Source organism: Leucoraja erinacea, unplaced genomic scaffold (assembly GCF_028641065.1).
Source record: "Leucoraja erinacea ecotype New England unplaced genomic scaffold, Leri_hhj_1 Leri_100S, whole genome shotgun sequence".
NCBI classification, from domain to species: domain Eukaryota; kingdom Metazoa; phylum Chordata; class Chondrichthyes; order Rajiformes; family Rajidae; genus Leucoraja; species Leucoraja erinaceus.
In genome coordinates, this window is record NW_026575242.1 from 209,303 (window position 1) to 223,373 (window position 14,071).

General features: G+C 47.7%; 1 protein-coding gene across 1 annotated transcript in view; it reads left to right on the plus strand.

The window, feature by feature from the left end:
• Positions 1-14,071, plus strand: part of LOC129715098 (insulin receptor substrate 1-B-like) — a 140,617-nt gene that overhangs the window by 18,651 nt on the left and 107,895 nt on the right. The window contains 2 exon segments of the mRNA XM_055664963.1: positions 6,208-7,501; positions 7,504-8,492. Coding sequence (XP_055520938.1) covers positions 6,208-7,501; positions 7,504-8,492 — 2,283 coding nt within the window.

Consider the following 14,071-nt stretch of genomic DNA (forward strand, 5'->3'; position numbering starts at 1 on the left):
CCTGTGTTACGCAAACATGCTGGAAAAACTCAGCGAGTGCAGCAGCATCTATGGAGCGAAGGAAATGGGTAACGTTTCGGGCCAAAACCCTTCTTCAGTCCATTTTCGTGTGTATCTTCGATTTTCCAGCATCTGCAGTTCCTTTTTGAACACTTAGCCTACAACCTGTACGTCTTTGGAGTGTGGGAGGAAACCAGAGCACCCGGAGAAAGCCCATGCGATAACGGGGAGAACATACAAACTCCGTACAGACAGCACCCGTAGTCAGGATCAAGGCAGCAACTACACCGCTGTGCCACCGAATTTTCATCAGTAGGTTCACGAGGAAATTAAGAACATTTCTACAAAAGCCCTAAGGAGCTTTCTTCTCTCCCCTCGCACCAGTTCTCCCATCTTCCCATCCCCCCCCACAATCCGTTAGGAGAAGGGTCTCGACCTTAACCGTCACCTATCCATGTTCTCCAAGGATGCTGCCTGACCGACTGAGTTACAACAACACTTTGTCCTTTTGTTGCTTTTTTTGTTTCTAAATGAATGAGATTGACAAGATAGACTTAATTACTAATAAATCACAAAGTAAAAACAAGAAACTGCAGATGCTGGTTTCCAAAAAAAGACACTAAGTGCTGAAGTAATTCAGCGGGTCAGGCAGCATCTTTGGAGGTTGTTTTGAAGCTGAAGAAAAGTCCAGACCCGAAACTTTGCCTTCCTTTGTTCTCCAGAGATGCCGCCTGACTCGCTGAGTTATGCCCCTGTCCCACTTAGGAAACCTGAACGGAAACCTCTGGAGACTTTGCGCCCCACCCAAGGTTTCCGTACGGTTTCGGGAGGTTCCTGGATGTTTTTGTCAGTCTCCCTACCTGCTTCCACTACCTGCAACCCCCGGCAACCACCTGCAACCTCTGGGAACCACACGGAAACCTTGGGTGGGGCGCAAAGTCTCCAGATGTTTCCGTTCAGGTTTCCTAAGTGGAACAGGCGCATTACTTCAGCACTTTGTCTGTTTCCACTAATAAATCAGGTTTATATTAGTTCAAGTCTGAAGAAGGCCTCGACCCCGAAACGTCACCCATTCCTTCTCTCCAAAGATGCTGCCTGTCCCACTGAGTTACCCCAGCGTTTTGTGTCTATCTTTAGTTTAGTTTAAAGATCCAGTGCTAAACAGGCCATCCAGTGCGTGGTCCAGCAGTCCCCATACACTAGCACTATCCTACACACTAGGGACAATTTACAATCTTTACTGAAGCCAATCAACCTACAAACCCGTACATCTTCAGAGTGTGGGAGGAAACCGAAGCACACTGGGAAAATCCACACAGTCACGAGGCGAACATACAAACTCTGTACCGACAGCCCCCGTAGTATGGATTGAACTCTGGTCTCTTGTGCTGTAAGGCAGCAATTCTACCGCTGCGCCACCATGCCGCCCCTCACATTGGGAATTAATGTACTGCCCTCTATATTAAGAGGACAATTAAAATTCAGAAAACTCTGCTCTAGGTTGAGGCAAATATCTGAGATGTGTCTACGGAGAAGGTGGATAAGCTTGAGGGTGAAATTAATAGCTGATTTGCTGAGATGGAAGATTGTTCACTTGGGGCATCAATACCAGCTCACATCTGTTGGATAAATTATCTGTTGCTGTGGTGTAAGTTTACCATCATGAAGTCAACTGATAGTATTGTACTCTCCAGGATATTTTAAAGTCGAGATTTAACTTCTGTCTATATGCAGCTGAATTATACAGACGTTTAAATGATTGTATAAAATGTGTTTCGGTTCCCCCAGGCAAGGAAAGGGGGTGGGAAATGGGAATGTAAAATCAGATCATCTTTTCATGTTGATTATCCCACTGGCCAAGTGGGTTGAACTGCGATGATCTCTACAATTTAAATAGTTGCAATATACACAATAGGACACAAAATGCTGGAGTAACTCAGCCGGTTAGGCAGCATCTCTGCAGAACTTGGATAGGTGACGTCTTGGGTTGAGACCCTTCTTCAGATCCCGAATATCACCTATCCATGTTCTCCAGAGCTGCTGCCTAACTTCCTGAGTGACTCCAGCACTTTGTGTCCTTTTGTTTATTAATCAGCATCTGCAGTTTTTGTTTCTACATAGTAGCACTGTACCCCAAATGCACCTTCAGTTCCAGAAAGGAGAATGTATTGTAGACTTAAGAGGTACAGCTCAGAAGCAGGCACTTTGGCCTACCGAGTCCATGCTGACCAGTGATTACCTTATACACTAACACTATCCTACACACTAGGGACATTTTATAATTTTACTGAAGCCAATTAACCTACAAACATGTATGTCTTTGGCGTGTGGGATGAAACTGGAGCACCCGGAGAAAACCCACACTGTCACGGGGAGAGCGTACAAACGGAGACCTGGGTTCGATCCTGAACTCGGGTGCTGTCTGTGCGTGGAGGTCGTACGCTCTCCCTGTGACCGCGTGGGTTCCCTCCCGTTGCTCTGCTATTCCCCACATCCCAATGATGTGCAGGTTTGTAGGTTAATTGGCCGTCTGTAAATTGTCCCGAGAATGTGAAAGTGGATTAATCTAGAACTAATTTGAATGGGTGATCGTTGGTCAGTATGGACAGTGGGCCGAAGGGCCTGTTTCCATCTCTCAATGGGTGGCACGGTGGTGCAGTGGTAGCGTTGCAGCCTTGCAGCGCCAAAGATCCGGATTCGATCCTAACTACAGGTCCTTGTCTATGAGGAGTTTGTATGTTCTCCCCCATGACCTGTGTGGGTTTTCTCAGAGATCTTCGATTTCCTCCCATACTCCAAAGATGTACAGATTTGTAGGTTTAATTGGCTTGGAATATTAAAAAAATATTGTCCCTGGTGTGTGTAGGATAGTGGTAATGCACGGGGATAGCTGGTTGGTGTGGACTTGGTGGGCCGAAGGGCCTGTTTTATAGAAACATAGAAAATAGGTGCAGGAGTAGGCCATTCGGCCCTTCGAGCCTGCACCGCCATTCAATATGATCATGGCTGATCATCCAACTCAGTATCCTGTACCTGCCTTCTCTCCATACCCCCGATACCTTTAGCCACAAGGGCCACATCTAACTCCCTCTTAAATATAGCTGGAACAGGGCATAGTTTCCACGCTGTATCTCTAAACTAAACTAAAGGATTTATTTTTTCAACTGCATCACATTAATATTTGTAATGGACTCCCTTTAATTAAAGGTTGTTCGAATCAAATAGAACAGGAAGTTTTAAGCAAAGATTAGGTAAATATTGGAAGGAATATTAGGATGGAGGAGGGTTTTTACATGGAATGGGTCTGAGGGTGAGAGGAAATAGGCTGACTGAGCATGACTGGCTAGATGGTTTGTTTCTGTACTTTGCGATTAGATGATTCAAACAACGCACAAAAACAACGTCCACAAACAAATTTGCTGAGTGACTCAGTGAACGGAACAGGATAGATATCGTGACTTGCAGATCGCAGAGTAAATCTCCTCTATCACACGCCAGACAAATAAATGACTGTGTGTTATTCATTCAAAATGGAATTGGATAACAATCTGGGGGATGGGGGAGGAAATTGGGTAAAAAAAGGACTGGGTTTAGAATGACTTTTTAAAAAAGTTAGATGGATGGTTGGATGGACTGAATTGCCACTTACTCCGCATAGCTCAACCTTCTGTACAGAGCAGCTTTTCCAGCTCAAACTTTTCAGAAGAGAGTGAGCCAAAAGTGCTGGAGGAACTCAGCGGGTCAGGCAGCATCTGCGGAGAGACTATTCTTTGGGTCGGAACCCCCTGTTAGACATTGGAGTGGGGGGGGGGGGGGGGGAGGTAGCTGGAAAAGAGATATAGGGGAGGTGGGAAAGAGTGTGAGGTTGCTAATCAACCTAGAATGCCCAAAACTGAGGTTACATATTTTGTTTCTAACGGTAAAAATACTGAGTTGGGTAATAGATTAGAGCCAATTAACCTGTGCAAGAGACTCGTAAGAGCAAAAAGTTTAAAACAGATGCGCGTGGTAAGTTTTTTACACAGAGTGATGGGTGCCTGGAACGTGCTTCTGGGGGTGGTGGAGGCAGATAAGATAATGACGCTTAAGAGGCTTTTGGACAGGCACATGGATGGGAATGGATTTGGATCACATTGCAGGCAGGAGAGGTGTTTAAGAAGCATCCCAGAGATGCTGTCTGACCCACTGAGTTACTCCAGCACTTTGTGTCTATCTGGCCTTTCTCGGCATGGACATTTTGGGCTGAAGGGCCTGTTCCAGTGCTGTGCATGTCGTATAAGAAAAGAGTGAAAAGCAGAGTTAAATACAGAATAGTTTTCTCTAACAAACTGTCCCAGGGCAGGCTCAGCACCGATGAGATAAGTCAAGTTTATTCATCACATACACATACGAGATGTGCGGTGGAATGAAAAGTGGCAATTCTTGCAGATTGTGCAAAACAAAAACTACAAAACAGATTGGAACAGAATCAGTAATTACATATTTGTGGGAGAGAAAAAAAAAGGAGAAACGGCAATTTAAAAAGACACCACACAACAGTAACTTGGTACAGTAGTTTAGTCCCTGGTGAGATAGGAGTTTACAGTCCTAATGGCCTCTGGGAAGAAACCCCTTCTGGGAAGAAAATAGTGCCGCTTCTATATTTCTTACAGAGCTAGTCAGGATCCTTTGATAATGCACCCTGCTGTGGCTGTTAGTCCCATATCTTGGAGGAAGAGAAGGGTGGAACACAAGGGGGTATTAGAGACGAGTGTCTGAGAATTCATCAAACAATGATATTCAGTATTCTGAATTTTGTTACGATATATTATGAATAGCTACTTGCACTACACAGTCTCGGTAAAAAGCATTGGGAGGCACGGTAGAGTTGCAGCTTGCAGAGAACCGGGTTCGCTCCCGACTGCGGGTGCATTATGATCTCCCCGTGAGCTGTGTGGGTTTTCTCCGAGATGTTCGGTTTCCTCCCGCACTCCAGACGTACAAGGTTGTAGTTAAATTGGCGTGGTATAAATGTAAATTGTCCCTAGTGTGTGTCGGATAGTGTTAATATGCGGAGATCTCTGGTTGACACGGACCCGGTGGGCTGAAAAACCTGTTTCAGCGTGTATCTCTAATCTAACGATCTCATCTAATCATTGATTTAAATAGTTAACCAAAGAAGTCCATGTTTAGTTTAGAGATAAAGCACGAAAACTGAGTCCACGCTAACCAGTGATCACCCGTTCACACCAGTTCTATGTTATCCCACTTTTTTATCTACTCTCCGTACACTAAGGGGTAATTTACAGAAGGCTAATTAACCTGCAATCCCACATGTCTTTGGGAGTTGGGAGGAAACCCACGCGGCCACAGGGAGAGCGTGCAAACTCCACAAACACAGAGAGCACCTGAGCTCAGGATTGAACCCAGGTCTCCAACGCTGTGAGACATCAGCTTTACCCATTGTGCCACTGCCGCCTGTTAATGTATTATTTATTCCTTTTATTTGTTGTCTATTATGTTTTACAATTATGTTTACCCATGTTGTTCTGCTGCAAGCAAGAATTTCATTGTTCCGATCATAGTCATGGAGTGATATGGTGTGGAAATAGACCCTTCGGCTCAACTTACCCACACCGACCAACATGTCCCAGCTACATGTCCCACCTACCAGCATTTGGTCCATATCCCTCCAAACCTGTTAAACTGCTCATTAAATGTTGAGATAGTCCCAGCCTCAACTACCTCCTCTGGCAACTTGTTCCATACATCCACCATCCTTTGTGTCAAAACGTTACCCCTCAGATTCCTATTAAATCTTTTCCACTTCACCTTAAACCTATGTCTTCTGGTCCTCGATTCACCCACTCTGGGCAAGAAACTCGATCTATTCCTCTCATGATCTTGTACACCTCTAAGATCACCCCTCATCCTCCTGCTCCCCAAGGAATAGAGTCCCAGCTTACTCAGCCTCTGTCTACAGCTCAGACCCTCTAGTCTTGGCAACCATCTCGTAAATTTTCCCTGTATCCTCTCCAGCTTGAAAACATCTTTCCTATAACGGTGCCCAGAATTGAACACAATGTGGCCTCACCAACGTCTTATACAACTGCAATATGATATTCCAACTTCTACCCTGATCATTATATACTGTACTATTATATTATATACAATTCTATACTATGTTCCTGGACATAACGACAGTAAAACACTCTTGTCTAATTTCAGGTAAAGCTGTAACGGAAGATGGAGACTCCAATTACGCCCTGGCACCGGGTCCAGCTTTCAAGGAGGTGTGGCAGGTCAACCTTCGTCCCCGAGGCCTGGGCCAGTCACGGAACATGAATGGCATTTACCGGCTGTGCCTGACGGATAAGACCATCAGCTTGGTGAAGCTGAACTCGGACACGGCAGCGGTGGTCCTCCAGCTGATGAACATCCGCCGCTGCGGCCACTCGGACAACTTCTTCTTCGTGGAGGTTGGCCGCTCGGCCGTCACTGGCCCCGGTGAGTTCTGGATGCAGGTGGACGACTCGGTGGTCGCCCAGAACATGCACGAGACCATCCTGGAAGCCATGAAGGCCATGAGCGAGGAGTTCCGCCTGAGGAGCAAGAGCCAGTCGTCCAGCTCCAACCCCATCTCGGTGCCCACCCGCCGCTACCACCTGGCTAGCCTGCCGCCCAACCAGATGGGTTTCTCTGCCAGGAGGCCGGGAGCCACCTCGCCCGCCCAGCGTTGCAACTCCGTCAGGGCCCGGACCTCCAGCGATGGCAGCGCCGCCTCCTCCTCCTCCTCCTCCCGACCGCCGTCGGCTGACGAGGTCCCAGCCAGCCCCTCCCTGGGCGCCGGGCTGCCCTCGTCCCGGCCGGGATCATCCAGGGCTCACCCGGCTCTGGGTCAGACCAGGTCGACCCCCGACCCCTCCGCCCGGCGCTCGCCCTGCTCCGCCACTGGCCTCGCTTTCAGCCTGACCGCCGACCGTGGCTTCTCCTCGCCCTCCCCCTCCTCGTCCCCGCCGTCCTCGTCTGACGGGGAGGGGGAGTTCGGCACCAGCCCTGCCCATTTCCCACTGGAGGGCACCCCCCAGGATTACGTGGCGCTGTGCAGCCCTGCCCCGGCTGCGCAAGAGGTGGGCGCCCAACAGAGGCGGGTCCTGAGGCGGGCAAGCAGCCAGGGCGAGGAGGAGATGGGGGAGCGTGGCGTTAGCAAGCGGGCATGGGCTGGCAAGGGTAGCTGGCGCGCTTCAAGAACCCCTGAACCGTCTGAGGGAGGGTGCAAGGATTTCAGAGACAACGGGTACATGGCCATGTCGCCCGGCCTGGTGTCAGGGCCCGGCCAGGTCCAGGGTGGTGACTACGTAGCCATGACTCTTAAGGGTGCATCGGTCCCCCCCAGCAGATCCTGGGCCCCCATCCCGAAGGCCGCTGCGGAGGTGGTTACATGCTCATGTCCCCCAGCGGGAGCTGTTCCCCTGAAAGCTGGGCTCGGGCGGTCAACCGCAAGTTGGAGATGGGGGACGGAATCAGCGACTACATGAACATGTCGCCGGGCAGCCGCTCGGCTTCCAGCACCCCCCCCGAGAGCCCCCGTATCCCACTGCCCCCCCGGGTGGAGGAGGGCGAGCTGGCGGACTCACTCTGTCACGGCTTCCGCTCACTGCCCCGCTCCTACAAGCAGCCGGCCCCAGCCACAGCCCCGGCCACCTCCTCTGGCCAGCTCTCCTGCTCCTTCTCCTCCTCCTCCTCCACAGGTGACAGCAGTGACAGCCTGGGGGAGGTGGAGGGGCGCCGTCCATCCTCTGCGACCCCCGCTGCCCAGCAGCCCCCTAGACCGGGCAGGAAGGCTCTGTGCCGCCCGGCCTGTCTCAGTATCGACGTGGCCAAAGCAAAAACTCTGCCCCGTCACCGCGATAGCCCAGATCCCCAGAGCCCGGGAGAGTACGTCAGCATCGAATTCCGGGCTGAGACCACCGTCCCCAGAATCTTGCCCAGGTCCGGACCCTGTGCCAACATGTTCCAACACCCGCCCTGCCCGGCCACCGAATACATCACCATGGAACCCTGCCAGGTTTCTGCTAAGGAGAATGTTGCCGATCCCTCTCCCGTCGGCATGCTGGAACTCAGCCCCGACCCCCACCAGGAAGCCAGGGTGATATGCGCCGACCCCCAGGGTAGACGCCGCCACTGCTCCGAGACCTTTCTGCCCGCGCCTCTCCCCTCCGCCCCTTCCGCCGACCACGTGAGATGCCGTGGCTCGGCCTCCTTCGAGAACGTCTGGCCGATGGAAGGCGGGAGTGCCGAGGAGGAGCCTTGCACAGGGATGTCACGCCACATGTCAATCGGCTTCGAAAACGGCCTGAACTACATCGATTTGGATCTGGGTACAGATAGCAGCCACACTGAACTGCCCACCTTGCAGCAAAGGCTTTACACACCTGCAAGCGCCCAAGCTTATGCCAGCATTGACTTTCACAAGTCCGAGGAATTAAGAAGCCATAAAACTAACAAAGAAGGTGAGTGTTTTTCATGCAACTGGTTTCTTCCATCTGTTCCAGTTGATTAGTCTGGTTAATGTTGGTTACTTTTTGTCTTTTACGAACTTCATGTTTAAAAGTGGATTTGCGTACGGGCAGTAAAGGCGAGGGATGATGAGGTGTACAGAGTTATTCAGGAAGGAACAAAAGACAACGTGCTGGAGTAACTCAGCGGATCAGGCAGCATCTCTGGAGAACATGGATAGGTGACGATTTGGACCGGGACCCTTTTTTTAGAACTATCCGTATACTTCCTATATTGGGGTGTATGAGCATTCTGTACGGGGCAGCAATGACTGATCATATACCTGTTGCTATGACAATAAATGTTGAACACATACCTGTGGTATCCAGAGATAGAAATAGCTTTAATACAGAAAAACTGGACTGGTCAACGCTTACAAAGGAAGACATTCTAGCCTATTATGCCCATACAGATAAATCCTTAAGCAATATTCATCTACCTAAAGATGCAATAATGTGTAGTAATGTTAATTGTAAAGATATGAAGCATAGGAGAGATATCTGCTCCACGTATAATGATATAGTAAGCGCCTTGTATGTAGGCAGTAAGCCCTACTGCAAGCATAAAAATAAGACGCATAACATCAGGCCTGGCTGGAATAAGTATGTAGCTGAGTATCATACTGAAGCCCGTGAAACCACGAAATCACGGGCTATGGCAGGTAGACCCAGACAGGGGCCTGTGTTTGAGCACAAGAAGCTCACTAGTGCAAGGTATAAGTATGCTGTTCGCTTCATCTGTAAAAATGAGCACGCTACGAGGCCTGATTCCATGGCTAAGAAGCTGCTAAGTAACAATGCTACAGATTTTTGGAAGGAAGTGAGAGCTCTTAGCAGCTGCAAATCATCTCTACCATGCACTGTAGATGGAATCTCCGGAACAGCTAATATCGTGGAGTTATGGCGACAACATTATAGCACTTTATTCAACTGTGTCCAAGGTGACTTGTATAGGGTGGACAATATTGATAGTAATGACTCGATGGTGATTATGTCACATGAGGTGTATCATGCCATGAACAAGCTGTCCCAACAACAAAGCAGGTGGCTTGGATCATATCTCTGCTGAACATCTTAAGTATGCGAGTATGAGGATAGCTCCTCTCCTAGCTATTTGTTTTACTGGCTTTATGATTCATGGCTTGTTACCAGACTCAATGTTGTCTGTCCTGTTAGTGCCGGTCATCAAGGACAAAGCTGGTAAAGTAGGCAGCCTAAATAATTACAGGCCCATAGCTTTAGCCAGCATGTTGTCAAATGTTTTAGAAAGAGTTCTGCTGGATAGAATAAATGAGTTTGTTAACTCCACAGATAACCAGTTTGGCTTTAAAGCTAAACATGGCACTGACTTATGCATATATGCCCTAAAGGAGATTGTAAACAGATATAGAGGCAAAAACTCTTCAATCCTTATGTGCTTTATTGATGCTTCCAAAGCCTTTGACTGTGTTAATCACAGAAAGCTGTTTGGTAAAAAGAGTCAATGAGGGGTGCCTAAATACATTGTTAGAATTCTGGCCTACTGGTATGCCCACCAGACTATTCAAATAAAATGGGGCAATAGGGTCTCAGCCCCATTTGGGGTTAGCAATGGTGTTAGACAATGGGGAATGTTGTCCCCAGTCCTTTTTAATCTATATATTGATAATCTATCTAAACAATCGAAAGCCTGTAACACTGGGTGCGTGATTGGTAATATTTTAGTGAACCATATTATGTATGCAGATGATCTTGTGGTCTTTAATCCATCTAGCGCTGGTCTCCAGCAGCTCCTTACTATATGTTCTGTGTATGGTGTGGAACATGACATTAAATATAATGCTAGTAAGAGTGCTGTTATGATCTGTAGAACCAAAGAGGATAAATGTCTAAAATATCTTGATTTTAAATTGTCTGACAATAATCTCAGTGTCTGTAATAAGATAAATATCTAGGGCATATTATTACAGAACAAATGACAGATGATGAGGATATTTATAGGCAACGACGCATGCTGTATGTACAGGCGAATATTCTCTTGCGTAAATTTGGTGCGTGTGCAGATGTGGTGAAGGTGTCGCTATTTAGAGCATACTGCACACCCCTCTACACTGCGCACCTGTGGTCGAACTATTTAAAGACTAGTATGCAGTGACTAAAGGTGGCATATAACGATGCCATGAGAACACTGCTAAGGAAACCTAGATGGTGTAGTGCCAGTAATATGTTTGTGGCTGCAGGAGTCAGTACTTTAGATATGCCATTTATTGTCACTATACATGTACAGTGAAACTGAAAGCTGCTCGTACTCAGTGCATACATACAATTTAGCACAAAAAACAAGAAACAGAAAAAAACAAAAACAGAAGGGAGATGGGGGGGGGGGGGGGGGGGGGGGGGATAGGTGCACAAATTCTGCGCCACTACATACATATATACATATATACAGATGGAAGTCCATGTTGGGCAGTGTAGAAGCTATCCCTAGATAGCTTCTTTAGAAGCTATCCTAAGACACCACATGTATAAATTCATTTGCAGGATAAATGACTCTAAAAATGTGCTTATTGTGGCCTTGTCAAACATAAGGGTTAGCACTACACGCTACGTATCCCAGCTGTGGAGACACTGGTATCGTTGTCTCGTTGTAGGACATTGATCATCTTTTAATCTGGATTTTTAACTTATGTATTGTGTTTTAAAAAAATATATAAATTATGATGTTTTTATAAGTGATATACCAAGATTTTATATGTATTTATGATATTTGATATGCAATGCATTTTTAATGTAATGTTGCCCCTTGTCTGGACCTTGAGTCTGTAATAAAGATGATTATTATTATTATTATTACTTCAGAGATGCTGCCTAACCCACTGAGTCACCCCAGCACTTTGTGTCTTTTTTTGTAAACCAGCATCTGCATTTTTTGTTTCTACAGTAAAGCTCTGTTTGATTGACATGCATGGAAACAGAGTCTTCGGCCCACTGAGTTACGCCCACCGTTGATCATCCGTTCACATTAGCACTAAGTTATCCCACTTTCTCCCCCACTCCCTACACGCCAAAGGAACATTTTCACAGGGCCAATTAACCTACAAACCTGCACGTCTTTGGGATGTGGGAGGAAACCAGAGCACCTGTCCATTTACCAACCCCCACGACTCCATTCAAGGATCCGACAGTCTTTCCAGGTGAGGCAGAGGTTCACTTGCACCTCCTCCAACCACATCTACTGTGTCCGCTGTTCCAGGAGTCAACTCCCATACATCGGCGAGACCAAGCGCAGGTTCGGCAATCGTTTCGCTGAACACCTCCGCTCAGTCCGTCTTAACCTACCTGATCTCACGGTGGCTCAGCACTTCAACTCCCCCTCCCATCCCCACACTGACCTTTCTGTTCTGGGCCACTTCCACTGTCAGAGCGAGGCCCAGCGTAAATTGGAGGAACAGCACCTCATATTTCGCTTGGGTAGCTTACACCCCAGTGGTATGAACATTGACTACTCTAACTTCAGATAGCCCTTGCTTTCCCTCACTCCCCATCCCCTCTCCCTTCCCAGTTCTCCCATCAGTCTTACTGTCTCCGACTACATTCTATCTTTGTCCCGCCCACTCCCCTGACATCAGTCTGATGAAGGGTCTCGACCCGAAACGTCACCCATTCCTTCTCACCAGAGATGCCGCCTGTCCCGCTGAGTTACTCCAGCATTTTGTGTCAACCGACAAACCTATACGTCTTTGGAGTGTGGGAGGAAACTGGAGCACCTGGTGAAAACCCACGCGGTCACAGGGAGAATGTAAAAACTCCGTACAGACAGCATCCGTAGTCAGGATCAAACCCGGGCCTCTGATGTTGTAAGGCAGCAACTCTACCGCTGGGCCACATCACCCGGTGAGTTGAGATGAGCTGGGGAACTTGTGTTAAGGGGAGCACAAGCATCAGAATTCAGTGAGGCAGGTGGTAAAGCACCAGGATTTCCAGACAGTTGGATAGCAGATATAAAATGCTGGAGTAACTCAGCAGGTCATGCAGCATCACTGGAGAATATGGATAGGTGATATTTCAGGTCGGGACCCTTCTTCAGGCTGACTGACCTGTTAAGTGTTTAGAACAAGAAACTTGAGCATCTAGACATCGTTATATAATGCAATATAGTGGAGTAGAAATCCAGAGCCCTCGCTGTTCATCCAGATACAGAAGTTAACATCACATCTTCTTGGCGTAATTAAACAATTAGTTGTTTAATTTGTAATGTCTGTGGAATTCTCTGCCTCAGAGGGCGGTGGAGGCAGGTTCTCTGGATGCTTTCAAGAGCGAGCGAGATAGGGCTCTTAAAAATAGCGGAGTCAGGGGATATGGGGAGAAGGCAGGACGGGGTACTGATTGGGGATGATCAGCCATGATCACATTGAATGGCTCGAAGGGCCAAATGGCCTACTCCTGCACCTACCTATTGTCTATTGTAATTGAAAAGGTGACATAATAATTCTAAGCATGTAACCACGGAATCGTAAATCTTAACTGCTTCAGTAAGGGTCTTTATGGAAGAAACAAGGAACTGCTGGTTTACAATAAAGTGCTGGAGTAACTCAGTGGATTGGACAGCATCTCTAGAGAACATTGATAGATGACATTTCAGGTCGGGACCTTTCTTCAGACTCATCTGTAATGCAATATATTGGGACTCGTCTGAAGAAGGGTCCTGTCACAAAACAACACCGATCCGTGCTTTCCAGAGATGCTGCCTGACCTGTTATTCCAGCACTTTGTGTCTTTTTTGTAAATCGGCTTCTGCAGTTCCTTGTTACTACAATCAGATAGCAGGCTGCTGGAATTTCACGGGTTACACAAAAAAGCTGGAGAAACTCAGCGGGTGCAGCAGCATCTATGGAGCGAAGGAAATAGGCAATGTTTCGGGCCGAAACCCTTCTTCAGACTGATCGGGGGCGGGGGTGGGTGGGGACAAGAAAGGGAAAAGGAGGAGTAGCCAGAAGGCTGGGGGATGGGAGGAGACAGCAGGGGGGCTGAGGAAGGGGAGGAGACAGCAAGGACTAACAAAATTGGGAGAATTCGATGTGCTGGAATTTCACATTAGTCACTGTAATGTTGATACCATATACATCTAGTTTCTCTCTCCCCTGACTCCCAGCCTGAAGAAGGGTCTCGACCCGAAAATGTCACATGTTCCTTTTCTCCAGAGATGCTACCTGACCTGCTGAGTTATGCCAGCACTCTGTGACCCTCTATGTGTTATACTATCCCTCACCGATGGTGCTACTACAGTAGCTCAGGACGGGTATCATAAAAGATTGTGTTGAATTTGTTCTGTATCTTTTCGGGCATTGTAATCCGAGTTGTTAGAACTCGCTGGATTTCTTTATCTCTCTTAGTTCACCAACTTCCCTCGGGTTATTTGCCCTCCTTCAACGAAATAACAGTTTCATTCAATACCAAAGCTGCTCAATTTTGTATTCTTTTCTCTCCACAAAGTCACCTAATCCTGAACCCATTCTGATAACATTTCTCTGCCCTCCAGCAGTCTCAACGTCCTT